Here is a 27051-nt window from a genome sequence, read left to right as displayed (position 1 = left end):
TGTTCTTCCTGAGGTAATTCACTGAGGTGTTCTTTTCTAAAAAACAAACAAAAAAAAAAAACCCAAAAAACAAAAAACACCATTCAGCCCTGTTGCTGGTTCAAATCCTCTCCTCTTCTTCTTCTTCCAAGTTTTTGAATTGTAATACTACAGTTCATTTTATTTTAAACTTATTATTGTATTCTTTATTTAAAATTACCCATCACAAAAGTAAATAAATAAAAATAAAATTACCCACCACAGGTAAAAATAGTCTACAGTTTTTTGTGTGTATGGCCTGATGTTATTTTACTTTTTAAAAACAGCTTTTTTGAGGGGTGCCTGGATGGCTCAGTTGGCTAAGTGTCCAACTTCGGCTCAGGTCATGATATTGAGGTTTGTGAGTTCAGACCTCATGTCAGGCTCTGTGTTCACAGCTCAGAGCTTGGAGCCTGTTTCAGATTCTGTGTATTCTCTCTCTGCCCCTCCGCTGTTTTTGCTCGCTCGCTCTCTCTCTGAGAGACAAACATTTAAAAATGTTAAATTAAAAAACAAGCTTTATTGAGTAGGTTTAATTTGATATATACATGCACCTATTTACAATGTATAGTTTGTTCAGTGTAAGTATAGATCATGAAACTGTCACTGCAGTAAAGATAATGAACATATCCATCACACCCCAGAATTTCCTCATGTCCCTTCGTAGTTCCTCCTTCTTGCCCCTTCCCACCCCTTCTCTAGCCCCTGGCAACTACTGATGTGATTTCTGTAACTATAGTTTTCATTTTGAGAAATTTATATAAATGGAATCATGCACTATGTACTATGGTTGAGGGATGTGGGTGGCTTTTTAAAGTATAGTTACTTTGAGGTTCATTCACACTGTGTGTTTTGGTAGTCCACTCTTTTTTCTTGCTGAGTAGTATTCTGTTGTATAAATAGATGACAGTTTATCTGTCCACCTGTTGATCATTTGGATTGTTTCCCATTTTTGGCTGTCAAAATTAAAATGGCTGTGAACATTTGTATATGAGTCTTTGTATGGATATATACTTTATTTCTCTTGGATGGAGTGGCTGGGTCTCATGGTAGGTGTATGTTTACCTCCTTAAGAAACTGCTAACTTCTTTTCCAAAGTTGGTGCACCATTTTATATTTCTACTGTTGATATACGAGAGTCTTGGTTGCTCTAAGTCACTTGTATGGACATATTGTCATTTTACCTTTTAATAAAACCACTTTATTCTCTTAATGTTCTGCAACTTGTGCTTACCCTTAAGTGCTTAATAATGCCTGGAATGTATTTTGGTGTTTGTTATAAAGTATGAGGTGAGATAAGAGAACAATTTTGATTTTTCTTTCAGAAGGCGAGACAGTTGTCTCTACATCATTTTATTAAATAGTGTATCATATTTCCATTGATTTAAAACTTGCCTTCCTAAGGAATTGTTTCAGATGAATACATTTCTAGGTTCTTTGCCAATTCTTTAAAACCTAAATGTATAGATACTAGAGAATAATGTAGAATAAATCAGTAAGTTTTCCTTTTATGATGTGATTAAGTATTTTAAGGAGGCAAAATTATGAGGATCATGTCCTATATAGGAGATATAATTGAGTTCTTGATGGAGAAATATTACATAAGTTTCAAAAGAAAATGTACATTCATATCTTTTTTGGATAAGGAGTTTAACTTTTTCTTCAATTTGTAACCATTCTAAACACACTGCTCTAAATGAAATGATCTGTAACATATGTGTCACTCTACCTTTGAGTAACTATTTCTGCAGTTTCTTAGCTTAGAAACTTTAATACAAGTTTAACTCTGTTTTCTGCATTCTGTCTACTTCCAAGTTCTTTTTGTTTTGGAACATCACCTAGTTTAGCCCATTTATCCAGTCCCATGTGCCATAGTCTTATAACATCTACCCCTAGTTTAACTTCCTGTTATCCATATTACATTGATTCCAGATTATTTTTCTAAATGACTTCTCATTAAGTTTTAAAAACTTAAAAATTCTTTTTTATCTTTGCATCACTTTTAGGGTTCTTGTTTTCATTGATGTAGTCTGAATCCAGTTGTAGCTCTTAGCACCCATGCAGAAGTCATTTGCTATAATCCTATTGATCTTTTCATCCTGTCTTGCTGTGTTTATGTCATGACATTTCTTTATAGGGTTTCCTTTATATAATACAACCTTTTTTTCCCTATGTTACCTATCTTTCTAAATGTGGCTTTCTAAACCTTCCTTCTCCACAGAATCTTCTTTGCCTCTCTTAGACCATGATTTTCCCTCTTCTGAATTCTTAATACCAGTAGTATTTTTTCCATTCACTGTATTGCATCCATGCCCACTTCTTTGGACACATTAGCCATGTTCTTGCTTATTCTCTCTCCATGCCTGAAAAGCTGTTCTCCAGATCTCATTATGACTTGTTTTCGTAACTTCTAAGGTCTTGGTTCAAATGGCACCTTCTCATTGAAACCTTCCTTGAGTCCTCTTCTTAGTCTCTACCTTTCTTTGAATGTTTTTCTGCATAGAGTGCAATATATCTGACATAAATTTTGCTAGTCTGTTTTTGTTCCCTTATAAGTTCATTGAGAACAGGGGTTTTTGCTTGCTGTTTTTTCATCAGTACCTTGAATAGTGCATTGCACGTGGTATATGCTCAGAAAATACTTAAGTGAATGAATAAATGCTATTAGGTTGGTGTTAATTGTTCTCTAGTTGTATAAAAGTATTGTTTAGTTGTCTCCTTAACTAGACAGGAAGTTCTCTGAAGTGTACTCTCAATTCTCTCTTTAGCATAGAGTGACCTAGCAACATTAAGTACTTACAGAAGGTGTAGAATTAGAAACTTTGACCACACAAAGGCAGATGACACTTTATATTCCACAACTGGGCAGGATACTAAGCATAGTTAACTTTCAGTTCTGAGTAGGATCTTAAAGTTGCTTTTGTTACTTAATAAATTAGAATAACTTCTGGTTTCATATTGAATTATAGTACCTCCTGGTTAATAAAAAATACATATTCATCTAGACCACGTAGAAATACAGAAAAATATGGACAGTATAAAGTGTTCACAAGAATAAATGGAAGCTTGAATTGATCAGACTACTTTGGAGAACAATTTGTCAGTATTTAGTGAAATTGAAGATCCATGCTCTACAATGTAGCAGTTCTCCTAAATGGTTATATATGTGTATCAGGACACATGGACAACAAGGTTCATAACTGCTTTCTTTGTTGGGGGCAGGAGGGAATAATTCAAATGTTCATTAGCAGGCGAATGTATAAAAGTTGAGATCATGCAAAATCAGCATGCTGAAATGGAGGGAAACTATTACTCTACTATAATAGAGTCTCTGGACACAAGACATTAATAGGAGAAAAGCAAAGTTCATTTACATGGTAGCCCTTGCAAGAAAAATGAAGACCCAAAGAAGTGATTAATTCCTGAGTGCTTATATACTAGGTTGAACAGAGTAGATTTTGTGGGAAAGTAACTAAAATAAGTGGGTAGACTAAAGGAAGATAGCTATTTTAACAAGATGTGTTTCTGTAGATTTCTCTTGGCCTTGATTTCCCATCCCGAGTGATAAGTATGTTTCTTCCTTCTGGTACAGAGAAGGCACCTTTCACGTGGGAATTTTATGTCCTGCTTTCAGGAATTAAAAAAGAGCATCAGAGTGTCCATGCATTGGCTGTTTTTCGAGTGTCTTCAACTCAAAATAATCAACATGCCAAAGTAGCATATTTTGGGGTGGCCATGTCTTGATGTTCTTCAGTACACATGTAGCAAAATTAACAAAAAGCAAGGAGACGATATACAAAATTTAGGTTGGAAAGGGTGGGAAATGAGATTAGGGAAGGATATATGGTGACTTTATCTTTACTGGTAATGTTCCATATCCTAGGCTGGGTAATGAATTCACAGATGTTGTGTTATTTTTTGTACATAATGATTTTTTTCCTAACTTTTAAAGGTAGTGTTAATGTCACATATAGGGAAGGTTGACAGAGTATAAGAGGTTTAAGAAGAAAGGAGGCCTGAATATAGCTGTTAGAGAAAGAAGAGAGACTTGATAAGTGAAAAAGGAGACGTGGTAAATAGCATGAGGGCCCAGTTACAGGTAGGAGCTAAGAAATTATATTTCCCTGGTATGCTTGGTTGCCATACTATAGACAGTAGATGGTTACATGCATTCAGGATTTGTGATTATCAAGTAGGTACAGAAGATGGGCAGTGTTGCAAGGGAGTTAAGATTATTGGCAAGAGTAAACTTCAAAAACAAAGAAGGGGCATCTGGGTGGCTCAGTCAGTTAAGTATCTGACTCTCGGTTTCGGCTCAGGTCATAATCTCATGATACATGAGTTTGAGCCCTGCATCAGGCTCTGCGCTGACAGTGCAGAGTTTGCTTGGGATTTTCTTTCCCTCTCTCTCTGACCCTTCCATGGCTCTCTCATTCTCTCAAAATAAATAAACTTTAAAAAGGCCGGGGTGGGGAGGCCTGGGTGGCTCAGTTGGTTAAGTGTCCAACTTCGGCTCAGGTCATGATCTCATGGTTCATGGGTTCGAGCCCCATATTGGGCTCAGACCCTGGAGCCTGCTTTGGATTCTGTGTCTCCCTCTCTCTCTGCCCCTCCCATGATCACACTGTCTCTCTCTATCTCTCAAAAATAAATAAATGTTAAAAAAAAAAATTAAAGGGAGTAGGAGCATCCATAAGATCAAAGAAAAATACAGTGGAAATTAATGAACAAGAGAGCTATCTATTTTATTGAAATTTGAAACATTGTAAGTTGCACTTTTATGCATCATTATAAAACACTACCAATTAAACTATGATGGTCTTTATGAGTTAGAATTCTAATTATATGTTTAGTAAACAATACAATATTGAATTATTTTAGTCTTAATTAGATATAAATTTTTATCTTAGATTATTCTTATATCTCTATGAAAAGCAAAATATAAATGAAAATGATTGGTTAAGGAATCCCTAAAACTTCTTCAGATCCAGAGTTTTTTGTTTATTTCTTTCTTAATGGTAGTGAGTTCTCATTTTGTTCAGATTTTCCAAGGAATGCATATGAGTGAGTCATCAGGATTTTTGGATATACTTTTTCACTCAGACTCCTTGATGACTCTATTTTTCCAAATTTATAACTCTTTCTGACATTAAGCTTAATGTTCATAAAGGGTGTTTGGAGATGGTGAAGAAGGCCTGTTAAGTAATTATCCCAAGTGGGAGTCCAAAATAAATTATCTCTACATAATTGCATAAATTTAAGAAATGCTTAAATCACCAACACTTAATCATACTCATTCTGCAGGTTTTGATGCATTAAAGTTTGCCCATACCATTAAATGTTGTTGAAACCAAATCTTAAAGTGGCTGCAGAACTGTTGAAGGGTTGAAGGGTATACTTACTTAACTGATCTTCTGATGTTGAAAGTTAGGTTGCTTCAAATTTTTCACAAATGTGAATGGATATCCCATTATATAATACAGCGAATATCCTAGCATCTAAATCTTTCTGTACATCTTTTTTTTTTTTTAAGTCCATAGAATGAACTCTGAAAGTGGGATTAGTGGATCAAAAGGAATGGATATTTTTTCAGGCTTTAAATAGATTTTGCCAAATTGGGAAGTATTTCACATTTTCACAATGTAGGAGTATATATTTGCCAATATTGGAGGATATGGTTTTTAAAATCTCTATCAGGGCCGCCTAGGTGGCTCAGGTCATGATTTCATAGTCCGTGGGTTCGAGCCCCACATTGGGCTGTGTGCTAACAGCTTAGAGTCTGGAGCCTGCTTCAGATTTGGTGTCTCACTCCCTCTCCCTCCCTCCCTCCCTCCCTCCCTCCCTCTCTCTCTCTCTCTCTCTCTCTCTCTCTGCCCTTCCCCCACTTGCTCTCTCTGTCTCTTAAAAATAAAAAAAACATTAAAAAATTTTTTTAATCTGTCAATTTGATGATAAAAGTTAATGTTTTCATTTTCATCCTTAGTTATTGGTAAGATAGAACTTTTTCATATAGCTAATGGTCATTTATATTTTCTCTTTTATAAATTTTCTGTTGATAGCCATGTCCACTTTTTCTGTTAGAGCTTATACAATAAAAATTCTGTGTATTTTTTATGTCTCTTAAATAGGCTTTTGTATTTAAAAGAGTCATGTGAATGTGGACAGATAAAGCTCATAATAGGGACTGCAGAGTTGTAGGGCCTTTATTAAATGATCTTCTGTTAAAGTTTTTTTAAAAATGAAAAACAGGAAGTTTTCATTTCAAGTCCTCAGAGCACACCTGAAAATTGTAGCAGTAAGCCATTTGAAGAAGGATTAATTCTTGCACTGTTTTTTTTTTTAGCTGAGAACTATTTTGGTAAAGTGGATAAGTAAACATCTTATTTCATAGAGAAGCCCATATGTGATTTTTTAATTTGTAATTTATTATGGAAAAATAGATTTCTACAAAATAGAGAAATTCAGATTACTTTTCTTAATTTTGTTTAAATTTAAGAAGTTTTTTTTTGTGACTGAAGAAAGATAATTCAGTAATATAAATTAATGGTCCAATATCTTATTTCTTTCCCAGTGTCATTACACTATTGTTGTGTGTTGGTGAACGAACACAGTAATATGTAAAAAGCTATTTCTCTTCTAGTAGTTCTCACAGCCCAGGAGGCAACTCATGTAAACATGTGTAGTGATGTAATAAATGTACAAACGTGGTTTCTCTTGCATTTATCTGAACTAATTGTGAAGGTTTTTAAAACCATCTCTGTGAGTTTGAGGCCCTGTGCTGACAGCTCGGAGCCTGGAGCTTGTTTCAGATTCTGTGTCTCCCTCTCTGCCCCTTGCCTGCTCGCTCGCTCGCTCTCTCTCTCTCTCTCTCTCTCTCTCTCTCTTAAAAATAAACATTAAAAACTAAATAAAAACCAACATCGTGCCCCTTTTAATTAGATCATATCTGTCTGCAACTGACGGAGACAAACATTAGATTGATTAAATAATTTTTATTCTCTACATAGAATAATGGAGGTACTAAAGTCTAAGAATATCCGATTGCAGTGTTTTTCTTAATTCTGCAGTTTATAATGCCTGTACTTGATAATCATATCTTTACTCTGTTTTGTGTGTGTGTGTGTGTGTGTGTGTGTGTGTGTGTGTATAGAGACAGAGAGTGTATTGTTGTTTATTACTAGCATATGTATAATGGACCTGGCATTTTATCTCCTTCTTTGTCTTTTATTTCACTTTTCTTTATTTAAAAAAAAAAATATATATATATATATATATGTTGTTGTTTTTTTTGAGAGAGAGAGAGCTAGAGCATGAGCAGGGGAAGGGTAGAGAGAAGGGGAGACACAAAATTTGAAGCAGGGTGTGAGCTGTCAGCTCAGAGCCTGATGTGCGGCTCAAACCAACAAACTATGAGATCATGACCTGAGCCAAGTTGGATTCTTAACTGACTGAGCCACCCAGGCACTTCTTCGTGTTCATTCCTTAGTTTCTTATTTGGAATTAAAGTTAATAGGAACCTACAACTCTTAGGTTAGACATAAAAAAGCTAAGGTGTTGACCAGATATGGCTCTTTTCTCACTTCCAGTGTCATATACCTAGTAGGCTCTCAAAACATGTTTGTTGAATTAAGTGAAAACATTTGCAAGGAACTATTACTTCAGGTTTTATGAAACGTTATTTCCCTGAGATTTTTGGTACAAAACCTATTATGAAAGATTGTGGTACAGTGGCAGTTTTTACATTTTTAAGACAGTTGGAGTGTTTACATTTAAGCCAAATTATAACTTGAATTATTTTTTCTTAAGATAAAAGCCCTTACAGGCAGTAATTTTTATCTTCTTACATTTAAAACTAATGATAATTTGTGTTTTTCTTAGAAGGCACTATTAAGGAATACTCTCTTACTCTGTAAACTAATTGGTCTTTAGGCATAAAATTAGAATAATTGCCTGCCTGCTAATTTTGAAACTAATCAATCTCTGACTGTATTGTGTGGTTTGGTCACATTCAGCTTTACTCATTTTATTTAACACCTATTTTTCCTGAGGCCACTTGTAGGCTAGAATATTTTGAGGTAAGAACTAATATCTGTACTATCTGTACTAAGCAATGTACATTCCTTTAAAATAATGCTGAGTGAAAAAAGCCAATCTCAAAATGATTCCATTTATTTAACATTCATGAAGTAACATACAGAGATAGGGAACAGATTTGTGGTACCAGGGATTAGGGATGGGGAAAAGAGGTGAGTATAACTATAAAGGGGTAGCACAAAAAAATTTTGTGGTGATGATACAGTTAAATATCTTGATTGTGGTAGCCACGTAGTCACGTGAAGCTATATATGTTATAAAACAGCATAGAACCAGACATATACTCTCACAAATATATACACATATAACTGGTAAAGTATGAATAAGCTCTGGTTTGTACCAATGTCTGTTTCCCGGTGTTGATATTGTACTATAGTTATTTAAGATGTTAATATTGGGAGAGGCTGGGCAAACGACCTCCCTTTACACATCTTTGCATCTGCCTGAATTTACAGTTACTGCAAAACAAAGTTTTAGAAAATATACTTTAATAAGAACTCCACCCAAAACCAGAGCAATTCTCAAAGGCAGATATCCATTCATTTCAAGTCCCACCATCCATTTATTACTATAGCAGCACAGTAGAGGACTCCCTCAAAGAAAAGTTCTTTCTGATCGACTCATGCTTGGAGAGGTGTATTTTCATTTATAAGTAGTTCCTAATAAAGCCACTATCAGTTCTCGAAAACCCATTCCTTAGCTATGCCATAGTTCCCATGGCTAGCAGTGGACTCTGATGTAGGCATCTTCCATTTTCCTGTTTATTGGTATACTGGATATAAAACCTTAAGGAATCTTAACACAAAAACCACGTACAATTTTTTAAATATTCAACAGAATAGATTTTTCTATTTCAGTAGATATAAATTGAATTATACCGTATAACTAAATAAATAACAATCTGTTGTTTTATTAAGCATAGCGATAAATATAAAGTAAGACATAGTTTACATTTACATGCTTTTCTGGTAAGCACGTTCGTTTAACTATAATACTATTTTCCCATAACTTAATTTGTTTAAATATAAGCATTTCTTCAGCCTCATGTTCTTAAGCATGAACACAGTAATAGTAATGGTAATAATGATGGCTACCCCTTATTGAGTCTTCTTTGAGCCAGAAACTTGCTGAACACTTTTTATATTTTATTTTCATTTAATCCTTGTGAGGATTAAAGAACCTTCTGAGGTAGATACTGTTACATAGATGAGTAACATATCTGAAATAACACAGCTAGTAAGGGAAAGAACAGATAGAAACTTGGTCAGATTCCCAAGCCTACACTTGTAACCATTGTTCTATACTTCCTTTTGATACCAAACAATATGGAAACTCTGAAGTTAGAGACTGATAATTGGTGGTTATTACATATCTGAGTTTTTTTAAATTCATAAGGCATATACATGAAATCTATTCTTTTACTGAGTTCAGTAAGATGAAGCCTTCCTTGACTTATGTAGGAAGACTTGGTTTTGTCTTTTTAATCTTCTCTCACTTATCCTTTATCTTTTCTTTCTTTTTCTTTTTTAAATTAAATAAGCTCTATGCCCAGAATGGGGCTTGAACTCACGACCCCTAGTTCAAGAGTTGAGCGCTCTACCAACTGAGCTAGCCAGGCTTTGCTCCTTTCTTTTTATAGAAACCATAGACAGTCCCTGACTTAGGACAGTTTGACTTAGGATTTTTCAGCTTTACAATGGTATAGGAGTGATACGCATTCAATAGAAATTGTGTGTCAAATTTTGATCTTTTCCTGGGCTAGTGTCATGCAGTACTCTTCTTGTGATGCTGGGCTCTGGCAGTGAACCACAGCTCACAGTCAGCCATGTGATCACAAGGGTAGACAACCTGTACACTTCAAGTTTTTCTGTACCCAAACAACCATTCTGTTGCTCACCTTCAGTACAGTATTCAGTAAATTATGCGAGATATTCAGCACTTTTATAAGGTAGGCTTTGTGTTAGATCGTTTTGCCCAACTGTGGGCTAATGTGAGTGTTCTGAACGTGTTTAATGTAGACTGGCCTAAGCCATAGTGTTGGGTAGGTTATGTGTATTAAATGCATTTCAACTTAAAATATTTTCAGTTTATGATCGGTTTATTAGAATATACCTTGTCATAAGTTGAGAAAGATCTATAAATTAAAAGTTGAGTCTTAACATTCATATTAGTATTTTAATTCAAGGATATCTGTAAAGACTTAGAAAAACTTGACCTTTAAAATACAAAACTTTATTGATCCTGATTGTAAGTTTGCTCGTTATTTTTATCTCCAGAATGGATCTAGACTTGAATTTCTTATGTTTGTTATATAGAAAATTTTAAATGATCATTAATACATTTGTTGATTTTTATATATTTAAAATTGTTCAGTACAGTTGTACACTGATTTTTATGTAGGGTCACTATTATAGAAACTAAAATGTTTTACTGCACTCCATTAAAAAAATTTTTTTTAAACGTTTATTTATTATGGAGGGACAGAAAGAGACAGAGCATGAGTATGGGAGGGGCAGAGAGAGGCAGAGTCACAGAATCTGAAGCAGGCTCCAGGCTCTGAGCTGTCAGCACAGAGTTCGATGCGGGGCTCGAACCCAAAAACTGCGAGATCATGACCTGAGCCAAAGTCAGACATTTAATCGACTGAGCCACCCAGGCACCCCTGTACTCTTCATTTTTAACTTTTTGTGTGTATGTGTTTAAATGAATTGTTGGCTTTTTTTTTTTTAAGTAAACTGTACCCCCGATGGGAGCTCCAACTCATGTGAGTCAGCCAGAGGCCCTCAGTTATTTTAGTTATCATCTTTAATAATCCTGTCAGAATTCCTTTATTTAGAAAACTGAGAATCAGGCTCCTAGGTGGCTCAGTCACTTAAGCCTCCAACTCTTGATTTTGGCTCAGGTCATTTCACAGTTTGTGAGTGAGTGGTTTGAGTTCAACTGTGCAGAGCCTGCTTGAGATTCTCTCTCCACCTCTCTCTATGCCCTTCCCCTACGTGCATGTGGCATGTGTTTGCTCTCAAATAAATAAACTTAAAAAAAAAGAAAACAGAATTGAATGAGCTTTAAAAGGAGATACTCTTCCCTGACTTTCTCATTTTAGGTTCAGAGCTACCTCTTTATTCCACTGTTGAGGCTGTTGGAATTCCAGGAATATAAGTCTGTGAATAGAATGTGTAAACTAATACACTCCCTCCATTCTGTTATCACCCTTTAAGTAAGAACATCTGATGTTTTTCAAAAGTCACACAGAAGTCATCCTTCAAAACAGCTCTAAACAAGGGACCAAAACCTCTTGTTATGTTTCAGAGTCCCAGTCTTCTTGTTCTATATTTTTGTAGATTTTCTATAAAAATATATTTTTATATTTTTATCTTTTCTATATTTTTATAGCTTTGCGTTTTATTTTTCTAAATTCAGTAGTTTAGTTTGAAGCAACCAGTTTGAAAGTGACAGCAAGTGAGTTGTAACTGACTGGAGGAGAGATAGATAAAATAATATAATAAAAGCAAGTCAAAGAAGTAAAAGTCTAGCATTTGGAGACTTAATCTAGTCAGTCCTGAAGACATTTCTAAGTCAGTGATCAAGAAACTTTTAATTTACACTTAGAAAGATGGAGACATTAAAAATAGATTGGAAATAATTCATGAGTTATGCTTATTAGTATATTTAACATTTTAATGTTTAAAATTGATATTCTAATGGTAAAAATGTATCACATAACAAATTTGTATTAAATGAGTAATGCATGTAATGCACAAGTAACCCACCTAGCATAGCACCTGGCTCAGTAAATGTTAGCTGCTATTGTTTTTGTTATTGATATCTTTTCCTCTAGTTGTAGTCAATTTACTGTCACCTAAAATGTTCTTAGTTCTTTGCCTGTACCCTTCTTTTAATAAGTGTGTGTTCTATTACTTGTATGGTCTTTGTTTATTAACTTTATCTCCATGGCTCTAGGGAGCTAGAATTAGGTTTATTTATTTTGTTTTCTTTGTTGCCATGGTAAACAAAGGAGGCATCAACTGATACTGTAGAGCTGAAGTGTCATTTGCTAGAGAAGTATAGTCCTGGGGCTGGGGGTTATACTTTTCATTAAAAGATAATTTCATCAGTAGCCATATTTTAAGATAAAATTCACATACCATAAAACTCACACTTTTAAAGTGTACATTTCAATGTTGGTTAGTATATTTACAAAGCCTTATCCTTTTAAGAAACCATTTTTTAAAGTATTTTAATTGTATTTCATTTTTTAGCTGTGTCTGCTTTTGCCCATGTGGTTCCTTCTTCCTAAACACCCCTTGCCTTCTCTTAAATTCTTTTTGGTTCAGGTTTAATGTCTTGTCTCTTTTAGGAAGGCTTTCTTAATTCTGTGCTCCCACAGCCTGTTTTAAAAATCCCTTTATTATATAGCTTATCACATCTATGTTGTAATTATCTCTTTAGCTACTTGTTCTTCCCTTTCAGACAATTTATCTCTCAGAGATAGAGACTGTTCTTGTTTTCCTCGTATCTCCAGAAGCTAGAACAATGTCTGATATGGTAGGCTTTTCAGTACATATTTATTGAATGATTATAACCACAGATAGTTCTGACAATCCCTAAGCCTTAACCTATACTAAGAACTTGATATACTCTTATTCAGTGGTGAATATTAAAAGAAAGTGCTTTTTGTTGCTGGAAATCATACCACTTTCGTGTTGGAGTGGACCAGTGTTCCTCTGTCCAATGTATGCATGCTCACATACACATTCACATGTGCACACAAAGTAAATTGAAATCTGTTAGAGAATGAATGCCTTAGTGGTGAAGTGGTGAAAATGAGCCATGTTACCTCATTTTTTCCTGTACCACTCCATTTTCTCTTATACCTTACAGCTTATTCTTATAATTTATAGTAATTCATTTGCTTCCTAAGGTTTAGGTAAAAGACCTTGAAAATGTTAATTTACTTCATAATATTTTTTCACAATTTCTTCTGTTTTTAACTATAAGTAAGGAACTAGTTGCCAACCAGAATACTAGAAAAGAAATTTTAAATTAATTTAAACAATGGCAGCATTTTTATGTTTTATAGACCTCCGTGAGTGAAAGCCTTCAGAGGGAAGCTGCTAAGAAGCAAGCAATGAAACAGGTAAGGCATGGTGAATTAAATGTATTTGGTGAAGTATTTCAGCTCAAGTTTTTTTTTAAGTGTCAGTTTTGGTTATCTAGGTCTTGAGACTGAGCAGTATATAAAGAAATAATTTTATCTTGACCCTTGTTTTCTGAATGTTTAAGACGTTTCTTGATTCATATAGATTTCAGGTTTTTGTGATAAATCTTAAAAGCACAGTGAAAGAACTATCTCTTCATTGCTGTGTTGTAGATTAAACCCATTTCTGCTTTCAGATGACTCAGTAGTCTTACAGTGGATTATGTGGTTTAATAATTCTTATTAATGATCTTATGTGCTTAAAAAGTCTTTTCACACTGAAGTGATTTTGTAATTTTATAATTATTTGAAGTTCTGTACTAAGAATAGGGAATATCTGGTAATTTTCAAAAGACTTGCCTAGCACCTTATATTTATATGGTGCTCTGTAGTATTTCCAAGGACTTTTTTTTATACATACATTGTATTTTTAAAATTCTCACAAACTTACCGTGGTCAGATTAAGAAATCTGAAACTTCAGGGGCACCTGAGTGTGGAGCCTACTTAAGATATTCTTCCTCTCTCTCTGTCTCTTCCTCTGTCTCTTTCCTCCATTGCTGTGCTCTCTCTACAAAAAGATTATTTTTATTCTACATAGGTAGTACATTGGTGATTATATTATTGATTTAAGAGACTTTCATAGGGGCGCCTCAGTGGCTTACTTGGTTAAGCATCCGACTTCGGTTCAGGACATGATCTAGCAGTTTGTGGGTTCGAGCCCCATGTCGAGCTTTGTGCTGTCAGCTTAAAGCCTGCAGCCTGTTTTGGATTCTGTGTCTCCTGTTCTCTCTCTGCCCCTCCTCTGCTTGCACTCTGTGTATATCTTTCTCTCTCTCAAAAATAAACTTTCATATATATATGATTTAAGAGATATATGTATGTTTTTAAATCCACTGTTACAGTTTAATCATGAAGTATTCATTATAAGGTACCAGTGGAACTGTTAAATTACAAGGAATAGGGTTCAGTTTGCTCCATCCACTTGGCCATTTCTCATATTTTGCAATATCAGTAATAACATTTGAATCAAAATTGATTAAATCTCCTTGAATGGCAAGTACTCATCTAAATGTATTTGTTCCAGGAGCGCCTGGGTGGCTCCATTGGTTAAGCATCCTACTTCAACTCAGGTCATGATCTCGCAGTCTGTGAGTTCAAGCCCTGCAACGGGCTCTATGCTGACAGCTCAGAGCCTGGAGCCTGGTTCAGATTCTGTGTCTCCCTCTGTCTCTGCCCCTCCCCTGCCCATACTCTGTCTCTCAAAACTGAATAAATATAAAAAACAAACAAACAATAAATGTATTTGTTCCATATCAATACAGAAAAAAACATAACACCCTCTAGTCGATATAGGTTGGTTTTTTTAGCAATTTCAGCCTGATGCATACGCCAAATGTCAGCTCTTGTATGTATAATATTAGCAACTGTTTTATACCATTGCTTTTTATCTCTATAAATAGCGCCATGCCCAATACCTAACTGTTGTTGTAAGTGAAATCTTGAGTAGTTCAGTACTAGTAAGTAAATCTTTCAGTGATTGAATAGCAATGTGGTTATATAGGTGAGAAACTGTGACAGTTTTGTGGGGTTTTTTTGTTAATGTTTATTTATTTTTGAGAGAGAGACAGAGAATGCAAGTGGGAGAGGAGCAGAGAGAAGGGAGACACAGAATCTGAACCAGGTTACAACCTCTGAGCCCAATGTGGGTTCAAACTCACAAACCATGAGATTATGACCTGAGCTGAAGTTGGATGTTCAACTGAGACACCCAAGTGCCCCTCTGTGACAAGTCTTTAGCTATATTTTGCTGCAAGAAAACTTACATATTTATTTCAAGTTTTTATTTAAATTCCAATTAGTTAATATAGTATAAAATTAGTTTCCAGAGTAGACTTCAGTGATTCATATGTGATTACATATAACACCCAGTACTCAGAATGATTAGTGCCCTCCATAATACCCATCACTCACTTAGCCCATTCCCCCACCCACCTCCCTCCATCAGCCCTCAGTTTGTTCTGTATTATAGAGCCTCTATGGTATGTTTCCCTTTCTTTTGTTTTTCCCCCTTCCCATCTGTTCATTTGTTTGTTTTTAAATTTCACATATGAATGAAATCATGGTAGTTGTCTTTCTCTGACTTATTTCGCTTAGGATAATACACTCTAGTTCCAACCACATCATTGTAAATGGCAAGACTTCATTCCTTTTGATGACTGAATAATACTGCATATATGTATATACCACATCTTTTATCCATTCATCAGTTGGTGGACATTTGGGCTCTTTCCATAACTTAACTATTGTTGATAATGCTGCTATGGATATCGGGATACATGTACCCCTTCAAATCTGTATTTTTGTATCTTTTGGGTAAATACCTAGTATTACAATTGCTAGGTCACAGGGTAGTTCTATTTTTAACTTTTTAAGGAACCTCTGTGTTCCAGAGTGGCTGCAACAGTTTGTATTCCTATCAGCAGTGCAAGATGGTTCCCCTTACTCTGCCTCCTCACCAACCCTAATTTCCTGTGTTGTTACTTTTAGCCATTCTCGTATGTGTGAGGTGGTATCTCATTGTGGTTTTTGATTTGTATTTCCCTGATGATGAGTAATGGTGAGCATCTTTTCATGTGGGAAAATGGCTATTGATGTCTTCTGCCCATTTCTTAAATGGATTATTTAAGTGTTGAGTTTGATAAGTTCTTTACAGACTTTGGATACTAACCCTTTATCAGATATGTCTTCTCCCATTCCTTAGGTTGCCTTTTAAGTTTTGTTAATTGTTTTCCTTCACTGTGCAGCTTTTTATCTTGATGAAGTCATAATAGTTCATTTTTAATTTTGTTTCCCTTGCCTTTGGCAACTTCTAGTAAGAAGTTGCTCCAGCTGAGGTCCAAGAATTGCTACTGCCTGTGTTCTCCTGTAGGATTTTGATGGTTTCCTATCTCACATTTAGGTCATTCATCCATTTAGAATTTATTTTTGTGTATAGTGTAGGAAAATGGTCTAGTTTCGTTCTTTTGTATGTCGCCATCCAGTTTTCCCAACACCATTTGTTGAAGAGACCTTTTTCCATTGGATATTCTTCTCTGCTTTGTTGAAGATTAGTTGACCATATAGTTTTGGGTCCATTTCTGGGTCTTCTTTTCCACTGATCTAGGTGTTTGTTTTTGTTTGTGTTATATGTACTGTCTTGATGACTACAGCTTTGTAATGTAGCTTGAAGTCCGGAATTGTGATACCTCTAGCTTTGCTTTTCTTTCAGGATTGCTTTGGCTATTCAGGGTTTTTTGTGGTTCCATACACATTTTAGAATTGTTTATTCTAGCTTTGTGAAAAATGATGGTGGTATTTTGATGGGATTGTATTAAATGTGTGGATTGCTTTAGGCAGTATAAACAACTTTAACAATGTTTGTTCTTTTCAATCCATGAGCATGGAATGTTTTTCCATTTCTTTGTGTCATCTTCAGTTTCAGTGTTCTATAGTTCCAGAGTAGATAATCTTTTATTTCTCTGGTTAGGTTTATTCCTAAATATCTATTGCTTTTTATGCAATTATAAAAGGGATCAATTCCTTGATTTCTTTTTTGGCTGCCTCATTATTGGTGCATAGAAATGCACTGATTTCTGTTCATTGATTTTATATGCTGCAGTGTTGCTAAATTCGTGTATTAGTTCTAACAATTTTTTAGTGGAGTCTTTTAGGTTTTCTATGTAGAGTATCATGTCATCTGTGAATGGTTAAAGTTTGATGTTTTCCTTGCCTGTTTGGATGCCTTTTATTTCTTTTTGATGTCTGATTGCCAAGATTAAGACTTCCAGTACTATGTTAAATAGTAATGGTGAAAGTGAACATCTCTGTCTTGTTCTGATCGTAGGGGAAAAGCTCTCAGTTTTTCCCCATTGAAGATGGGGTAGCTATGGGTCTTTTGTATATGGCTTTTATGATGTTTGGGTATGTTCCATCTATGCCTACTTTCTTAACAGTTTTTATCAAGAATGATTGCTTTTTCTGCATCTGTTGACAGGATCACATGATTCTTATCCTTTCCTTTATTAATGTAGTGTATCACATTGATTAATTTGCAAATACTGAACTACTCTTGCAATCCAGGAATAAATCCCACTTGACCATAGTGAATAACTCTTTTAATATATTGATGGATTTGATTTGCTAGTATCTTGTTGAGAACTTCTGCATCCATGTTCATAAGAAATATTGGCCTGTAATTCTTTTTAGTGGGGTCTGTCTGATTTTGGTCCAGGTCAAGATAATACTGGCCTTACAGCTTCCAAGAAGCTATATTATTATTCCAAGAATAAGCTTGGAAGTTTCTTTTCATTTTTATAATTTTGGAACAGTTTGAGAAGAATAGGTGTTAACTCATTAAATGTTTGGTAGAATTCCCCTGGGAAGCCATCTGGCCCTGGACTTTAGTTGGGAGATTTCTGATTACTGATTCAACTTCTTTGCTAGTGATAGGTCTGTTCAGATTTTCTATTTCTTCTTGTTTCAGTTTTGGTAGGTTGTATGTTTCTAGGAATTTCTCCAGTTCTCCAGATTGCCCAGTTTGTTGGCATATGATTTTTCATAGTATTCTCTTAAAATCATTTGTATTTCTGTGGTATTGGTTGTAATCTCTCCCTCTTTCTTTCGTAATTTTATCTATATAGTTCCTTTCTCTTTTCTTTTTATTAAGTCTAGCTAGAGGTTTATCAATTTTACTAATTCCCCTAAGAACCAGTTCTTCGCTTTGTTGATCTGTTCTACTGTTTGTTTTATTTTTGTTTCATTTATTTCTGCTCTCATCTTTATTATTTCTCTTCTTTTGCTGGCTTCAGGCTTTATTTGTTGTATCCCAAAGGTTTGGACTATTGGGTTTTCATTTTTATTTGCTTGCATGTACTTTTTAATTTCTTCTTTAATTTCCTGATTAACCCATTCTTTAATAGTATGTTCTTTAACCTCCATGTTATTTGTGGTCTTTCCAAATTTTTCTTGTTGACTTAAAGTTTCATATTGTTGTGGTCTGAAAATATGCATGGTACAATCTCAGTCTTTTTGTACTTGTTGAGGCCTGATTCATGACCCAGTATGTGATCTTCTCTGTTCCTTTCTAGTCTTTATTGCTTCTTTCCCCGCTCAAGGAGTCCCAGCCTTTAATATTTTCTTGCAGGACTGGTTTTGTAGTCATGAACTCCCTGAGTTTTTGTTTGTCTGGGAAACTATTTATCTCTCATTCTATTCTGAATTTCAGCCTCCCTGTAAAGTATTCTTGGCTGCATGTTTTTCCCATTTGGCATACAGAATATATCATGCCATTACCTTCTGGCCTACCAAGCTTCTGTGGACAGATCTGCTGTGAACCTTATCTGTCTTCCCATGTAGGTTAAGAACTTTTTTGACCTTCTTTCTTTCAGGATTCATTCCTTGTCTGTGTATTTTGTGAATTTGACTATGATATGCCTTAGTGATGGTTGGTTTTTGTTGAATTTAATGGGATTTCTTTTTACTTTTTGGATTTCTATGTCTGTTTCCTTCCCCAGGTTAGGGAAGTCTTCAACTATAATTTGCTCAAATAAACCTTCTGCCCCTTTTTCTCTCTCTTCATCTTCTAGGACTCCTATGTTAGGAATGTTATTAGTTGTAAGGAGTCCTTGAGTTCTCTAAGTCTACATTTGTGATCCAATACCTTTCTTTATGTCTTCAGCTTCATTATATTCCATAATTTTATCTTTTGTGTCACTGATTCATTTCTCTGCTTCGTCTTTCCTCATTGTGTTTGTATCTCGGTTATAGCATTTTTAATTTCAGCCTCATTAGTTTTTAGTTCTTTTATCTCTGTAGTAAGGGATTCTCTAGTGCCTTATATGCTTTTTCAAGCCCAGCTAGTATCCTTATAATTATCGTTTTAAATTCTCGTTCAGATATCTTATATCTGTATTGATTAAATCCCTGGCTGTTATTTCTTCTTTCTTTTGAGGTGAATTCCTCTGTGTTGTCATATGGTCAAGTTAAAGGAAGGAAGGAAGGGAGGGAGGGAGGGAGGGAGGAAGAGAGAGGAAGCTGGATTGGATTATAGATGTGTTTTGATGGAAGGAAGGAAGGAAGAAAGAAAGAGAAAGGAAGCTGGATTGTAGATGTGTATTGATGCTCTCTACATTCAGGGCTCCCTCCCCATCTCAGCACCCACAGCTCTTCTGTCCCTCCAAATCAACTCTTTGTGGCTCCTACCTTCCACATGATGGCAGATTTTTCACCTCTAGTGCACTTTTTCATTCTCAGTCCTCAGATTATTCTGTTGGGGGTTCAAAATGATTTGGTATTTATCTATCTATGTTCGAGGGATGAGACCAGCCTAGTAGGATCCCCTCCCCTTTACATTTCCTTTAACTTTTGGCATCTGTCTCTTCCTTGTCCAGCTGGAATTCTGCATAAGGATAAGTTAAGTACTTTGTAATGTGCCAAATATTATGGCAACCACTTTTTGAGAATTGTCTTAATTCTTAAAATAATCTTATAGATAAATGTTCTTATAATCACCTTTTTGTGGTTGAAGGATATGAAGGCAAAAGGATTTATGTGATTTTTATGAGGTCTCATAGTTCAAACCCAAGCATGGAAATTTCAGAGCCCATGCTTTTAGCCATATGTTTACTGCCACCCTGGGGAGTGGGCACAGAATTATGTGTTTCATAGTATTAAGGTAATATCTTAGTTTCATAGTGGAATTGTAACTCACCAGCCTCAAAATGGTTTAATGCACACATAAACAAACTTGAATTTTTAAAACACAAATGCTGAAATGCTTTGAGTTAGAATTTTAGAGTTCAACTTCTTCACCATATCAGTGAGAGAATTCATTCTAGAGAATCTGATGACTTCTCCAACGTCATGTAGGTAATCTTGTTTTCTAGTGTTCCTTAAAATTTTTTTTTCATGTTCCCTTATTTATTTTGAAAGAGAAAGAATATGCAAGCAATGTAGGGGCAGAGAAAGGGAGAGAATCCCAAGCAGGATCTGCACTTTTGGCGCAGAGCCGAACGCGGGGCTCTATCCCATGAATCTTGAGGTCATGACCTGAGCCAAAATCAACAGACGGATGCTTAACTGACTGAGCCAGGTGCCCCCTGTGTTCTTTTGACATTTTTGTGTCATCTTATTTTCTTACTTGAGGTATAAATCCTAAATCTACTTTTATTTTTAACTCTAGCCTGTCCACAACCACCTTTTGTATTAGTGAGACCTTTTCTCATAGTTTGCTTTTAAATGCAGAGTGCTGCTACAGTTCTTATATCTCTTACCTTCCTGCTGCTGCTTTGATCTCCCATCTATACTTCCTACTTTTCACTAGACGCCACTTGGATGATTTAGCTTGTCTTCTGCCTTAATACCAAACTAACTTTTATGATAAAGAATACTAACTTAATTATATTTACTAAATCTAAGGTAAAATACTTTTAGAAATGGGGTATTTTATTTATTTGTTTTAAAATGTTACTTATTTAGAGAGAGAGCACGTGCCTAAGCAGGGGAAGGCTGAGAGAGAGAGAATCCCAACTAGACTCTGCACTATTATTGCAGAGCCCGACACAGTTCTCAAACTCAGATCATGAGATCGTGACCTGTACCACCAGATATGGGATATTTTAATAGTTAGACAACATTTTTTTCTTTTTCTTTCTGTTCCTTTAACTGAACCTCAGGTGCACAGAACTGATGATAGCAACATTATCTTACTCCCTCTATCATTGGGAAAGCTATTAAATGGTATCATTAAATGCAATATTTGTGGTAGGTCTTTGATAGATATCTGTTATCGAGCCAAGGAAATTCTTTTCTGATCTTGGTTTGAGGTTTTGTATGTTGTTTATTTTTAAAAATCCTATGTGAATGAATTATATAAAATAGATAATACAACAACTTGGAAGGTAGATACAATTAGTACTGATTATACACACTTTCCCAGAGTAACTAAGTATAAAGCCTGGGATTCAAACCCAAGCAGCTTGGCTTCAGACTGATGTTTGTATTTTCTGTCTAAAATGTGATTGATAGAATTTTTATGATCTATATCTGATTCATGATCCTCTCTCAGAAAAATTACTTAAGACTTTCTTTGGTATGTATTAGCTGGCTCATTTTTTTAAACGTGTTTGTTTGTTTTAGACCAAACTGGAAATCCAGAAAGCCCTTGCAGAAGATTCCACTGTATATGAATATGACAGTATTTATGATGAAATGCAGAAAAAAAAGGAGGAAAATAATCCCAAATTGCTTTTGGGAAAAGACCGAAAGGTTTGTAGCTGAAAAGTATAAATTATTTTGACCTTGACCTGCATTTTATAAATGAATCTTATTTTAGCATGAGGATGATCTGAGAAAAAGCTTTTAGGTATCTCAGGTATGAAGAACCCCTAGCTGCAGATAATATAGATTTGATTTAGAACCCAGGAAGCCCTACTAAAAGTATCCTAACAGGAGTGAGTGAATTATCTAACAATAAAAACAGCAAGTTGTGTTTTCTGCTTTAAACCCTTCACAAATTTTGGAAACTTTTTTCTTAGAAAGGTTTAGTACTAGTAACCCTTGTTCCTGTTTATATTTTTGTGTTTTATCATTCTTATTATTTTTTATTGCATTCTAGCTAGTAACTGAATTATCTGCACATGTGATGATATTTTTAGTTTGAAAAAAATAATTGAGAGTGGGAACTTGAAATAAGTTCACATTTTCGATCACTCTTTGTCTTTCATAAGCACAGGCAGATTTTTAAGGATCTTTGCATCTTATAGTATGTGCAGGTAGGGTGGTAGTATAAAATTAAAGCTAGTCTTTTAAATAACCATATTATACCTAATGTGAAAAAGCAGTAGGAACCTTCTGAATCCCTCACCTATGGAAGTATTGAGACAATACCTGTGAAAAGAGTGAAAACACAGTGGAAAAATTACTTCAATTTTTAAAAAAAGCAGTTTGAATAAATGTCTGTCTTTTACACTTAAATTTTTTTTTAATTTTTTTTAATGTTTTATTTATTTTTAATACAGAGAGAGAGCATGAGAGGGGGAGGGGCAGAGAGAGAGGGAGACACAGAACTGGAAGCAGGCTCCAGGCTCTGAGCTAGCTGTCAGCACAGAGCCTGACGCAGGGCTCGAACCCACGAACGTGAGATCTGACCTGAGCCGAAGCGGAGGCCTAACCGACTGAGCCACCCAGGCGCCCCTACACTTAAATTTTTATTGAAAAGAATTTTAGTTTCACTCTTGCTAGTAAATGTATATTGAATTTTGAGAGGATGACAGTCCCACCTATTTGGACTAGCCACTTTTATCTTAATAAATTTATGATAAAAACAATATTCTTAATTTTTATTTTTGATTCTTCCCTAAATAATCTTATTTTTCCTCCTAGCCCAAGTATATTCACAACTTACTAAAAGCAGTTGAGATCAGAAAAAAGGAACAGGAAAAGAGAATGGAAAAGAAAATACAGAGAGAACGAGAAATGGAGAAGGGAGAGTTTGATGATAAGGAGGCGTTTGTGACATCTGCTTATAAGAAAAAACTGCAAGAGAGAGCTGAAGAGGAGGAAAGAGAAAGAAGGGCTGCTGCACTTGAAGGTGAAATTGAAGAGGGAGAAGGGTAGAAGGAAACAGCAGCAGCAAAATTCTAGCCTTTGGTTTAGCCATTTGCTCTGTCCTTGAACTTCTAGGTTATAATGTGGTAGTCCTAATTTATATGAATTTAAGGTGTAAGATATGATGTTTTGTAGTATTATATAATGTAGAAGAGATTATGAGTAAAAACACAGTTGCATTCTCAGTAACTTTTATTTCTACTTGACTTTTCATATATCTCATTTTGTTGCTTAAAAGTATGGCCATTGCATTTCATTTCCTTATAAAATTATTCTAAATGTAAGAATGTTATTACAAATCATAACACCATAGTATTTGTCAGCAATATAAAGTAAGATTTAAATCCTAGTTGTATTTTCTGGGTATAGAAAACTAGAGTAATATTACTCAAGGAATATTACTTGGGTGGGCATTTAGAAAAAGAACATTAATTCAAGAAGAACAAAGATGTGCAGGAGCCAAAGAATGCCTTAGTGCTTTACTTCAGTATTTTCTATCCGTGGTCGTTTCTCAAGATCCAAGTAAAATGCATACATATAAATAGCTTAACTGACAAATGCTCATCAACTTTAAGTAGAAGAAAATTAAGTCTAATATTCTGTCTAAGCGTGTATTCTCTGTTCATCTAGAGTATTGGTTGGCAGATTTTCTGTGAAGGACCAGATAAGTAAATTTTTTGGATTTCCGTATCATATGATCTTTGTTTGAGCTACTCAGTTCTGCCTTCCTAATGCGAATACAGCCTTAAACAATAAACAAATGAACAGGGCAACATTCTGATAAAAATATATTTACCTAAACAGTAGGCCATGTTTGTCCTCTAGGCTAAGTTTGGTAACTGTAGATCTAGAGAGTAGTTTGTACACTGTATGTTGCATCCTCTACATCTGTAAAACAGAACTGTGTTGTGTCTTGTTGAGTATACTCCTCTCACGTTTGCTTTCCCTCTCAGCACGTTTGGATGTAACCAAGCAGAAAGATCTCAGTGGATTTTATAGACATCTATTAAATCAAGCAGTTGGTGAAGAGAAAGTACCTACATGCAGCTTTCGTGAAGCCAGGTAAGACATAGCGTATGGAATATTTAGAAGAAAGATTCTGTTTATGATCTGTGGTTGTAGGATCATTTTAACCTTCTGAAAGATAGAAGATTGCAGCCTTGCATATTGTGTTATCAGCCAAGCCTGACCTGTTTGAATTGCAAGGGATTTACACTTTATTAATTAAAAACCTACAGATTTAGTTCAAGATTATTTCTTTTCTGCAGGATTCCTACATGTATGTTCATAAGAGGTAGTTTATTTTCATAAATAGGACCTGGCCTCCAGAAAATGTAAGATTCACATATTAAGGTCTAGAAATGCACTATCTAATATGTAGCCACTAGTCACATGTGGCTGTTTAAATGAAATCTAGGGGCGCCTCGGTGACTCAGTTAAGCGTCTGACTTCGGCTCAGGTCATGATCTTGCAGTTCATAAGTTTGAGCCCCACATCCGGTTCACTGCTATCAGCCTGTCATCCCAGAGACTGCTTTGGATCCTTTGTCTCCCTCTCTGGCCCTCCTCTGCTTGCACTCACACTCTCAAAAAATAAATAAAACATTTAATATATATATTATAAATAAAATATAAAATTTTGGTCATAATAGCCACATTTGAAGTACAGTTGCCACATATGGCTAGTGGCTACCATACTAGATGGCACAAATATGGACTTCCCTATTTCTGTAAGTATTTCCATTAGCACTGATATAGAAAGAAAGGATTGGAGGGTTTTTTTAAAAATAAACTTATTAAGTATTGCAGGAATGGTTAAATGACTCATACGTATATAGCTGAAGGTAAAAGGGAGAATTTGCCTAAGCTTGTATCTAAGTAAATGGTTTTTGGAACAGAGACATTCAGATTAGAGGATCTGAGTTCTGTGTTGATGGGAAATGGAGAGAAGCAGGAGAATGGAATTAAAGGTGAAGAGAGGGGATTAGATTTATACTCCCACCCCCACCTCCCTTAGTGCCAACTGTTAGGTTTGATTACAAAATTGATGAAAATTATGAGTAAGAAAGTATATTTGAAGAGAGATTTTGAATGGAGAATTAGAAATATTGTTAGTTTCATATGGAACAGTTGTGAGGTCACCCATGAAACTCCATAATGTCATTTAATAGTTATACTTTTCTCAGAGTAATAATAGAATTCCTAACTATTAGTTAATCCTTTAGAGACATTTCTGCCGCCAGTTGCCAAAGAACCACTGTTGTTCTGTTAGTATGTATTAAATGATTAGTAAGAATGACTGTGTGACTAATGTAAATAAACTAACCACACTTATCAGCTGGGAAAAGGTAGGTGATATAAACAGTTTTGAGTGTTATTGATTATAATTGGGCAGATTCATATATTCCCATTTTTTTGTGAAAAGTGCCAAGTGAGGGGTGCTCGTGCCTTTTTAATCATAAGAGAAATTATTTAGTGATGTTTAGAATGAGATTTTGCTACCATTTTGCTATGAAAAAAACTATCTTCATCTATTTCCAGGACTATTCCTAAATTTTTTAAAAAGAAAGAGAAATAAAAGCCAACTGAGGGCTATAACTTGAAGTTCATGTTATGAAAATAGTACTTAGATCCAGAATATATCTTACTTTTCTCAATTATTGTCATGTTTAGCAAAAACTAAGACCTTCCTGTCTGAAGGTTCTAGTGGTTCAATACAGAAAGCTAATTTTCTCTATTTCACTTCTACCTTCTTCTGAAAATATTTTGAATGGTTAGAAATACTAGTTTACAATGATTATAATGTAAATAACACCTCTTCACATTTAGTAGTTAAGTAAGTATTGAGAAAAATTATATGAACATTTCATATGCTTACTACAATTGATAATATGGTATTTTGTGTTATTTTTTTAAGGTCTGCAATAAAGGAAGAGAAATCAAGGGGTTACTCTGATGAAGTAAGTCCAGAGAACAGACTACCACATGAGAAATGCATTCTCCAAACTGTTGTGCAGGTAGAGGAAAACCCGGATGCAGACAGCAACTTTGATGCTAATAGCAGTGAGGATGATGAAATGGAAGAAAATAAAAAAACAAACTCCAGAAGGGAGAAGGTCACAGAGACCTCTAAGAGTGACTCTAAACATCAGAGGAATCAAACCTACTCACCACAGTCTTCTAGTGAAGAAAGAGAGCATGGTACCAAATGCCACACAAAAAGATCCAAGTCAAGAATTCATGAGAAGAGGAATGATCAGCCTCAAGAGAGACAATCCAGGGATCATGAGAACTATTACAATGACCGTGATTACCGAAAAGAAAAGAAGGATTCCCATAGGCACAGAGAGGCCAGCCATAGAGATTCCCACTGGAAGAGGCATCAACAAGAAGATAAACTGAGGGGAAGAGACCAAAGAGAAAGAAATGACAGAGATTGGAAAAAGGAGAAAGACAGGGAGAAATATTCCCCAAGAGAACAAGAAAGAGATAGACAACGAAATAATCATGACCAACACAGTGAGAAAGGAGGAGAGAAGGAAGAGAAAAGCAAAGAAGAGCATGTGAGAGCAAGGAAAGAAAGATATGAAAACAGTGATAAGTACAGACACAGAGAACAACGAGAAATAAGTGTTCAGTCTTCAGAAAAAAACCGAGACAAAAACGAAAGCAGCCCAAATTCTAGGGCAAAGGATAGGTTTCTTGACTGGGAAAGATCCAGTAAAATGAGAAACATGGACAAAGAAAGAGACGCAGAGAAACCCTCCAATTCTGAAACATCACTGGGAGCAAAACATAGACTCACAGTGGAATGCCAAGAGGTGGGCAAAGAACAAGAGGGACCACATGAGGTGGGGAACAAGTTTGCAAAGCGAAGTAATGAAGAAACTGTAATGTCGGCTAGAGATAGGTACCTGGCCAGGCAGATGGCACGGGTTAATGCAAAGACATATATTGAGAAAGAAGAAGATTGATAACTGCCCCAATATAACTCCTGGAACATTCTGTGTGAAAGCATAAAGGAGTGTGTTAACAGTGGTTGGGAATTTTCAAAATTCATTATTGGCTTAAGTAAAAAATAAGTCCTTTTGTCTTGA

The 27051-nt window shown here is 35.2% G+C and overlaps 1 protein-coding gene and 1 non-coding gene across 4 annotated transcripts in view; one reads left to right on the top strand and one right to left on the bottom strand.

Moving 5' to 3' along the window:
* Positions 1-27051, top strand: part of NSRP1 (nuclear speckle splicing regulatory protein 1) — a 46744-nt gene extending 19693 nt beyond the window's left edge. For 2 of the 3 annotated variants that reach the window (XM_029927798.1, XM_029927800.1), the window contains 5 exons: positions 13193-13249; positions 21486-21614; positions 22731-22938; positions 23909-24017; positions 25872-27051. In XM_029927798.1, the coding sequence (XP_029783658.1) occupies positions 13193-13249; positions 21486-21614; positions 22731-22938; positions 23909-24017; positions 25872-26928 (1560 nt within the window). In that variant the 3' untranslated portion in view covers positions 26929-27051. Of the gene's footprint in view, positions 1-12155; positions 12175-13192; positions 13250-21485; positions 21615-22730; positions 22939-23908; positions 24018-25871 lie in introns of those variants that run through there. The other variant, XM_029927801.1, reaches the window with a different exon arrangement.
* LOC115283097 lies at positions 5020-5093 on the bottom strand. Its single transcript, XR_003904909.1, has one exon. It is a non-coding gene; the product is annotated as a small nucleolar RNA SNORD116 (small nucleolar RNA).

Source organism: Suricata suricatta, chromosome 17 (assembly GCF_006229205.1).
Source record: "Suricata suricatta isolate VVHF042 chromosome 17, meerkat_22Aug2017_6uvM2_HiC, whole genome shotgun sequence".
NCBI classification, from domain to species: Eukaryota; Metazoa; Chordata; class Mammalia; order Carnivora; family Herpestidae; genus Suricata; species Suricata suricatta.
Note: the sequence above shows the minus strand (reverse complement) of the source record. Positions and strands in the feature narration are given on the sequence as shown.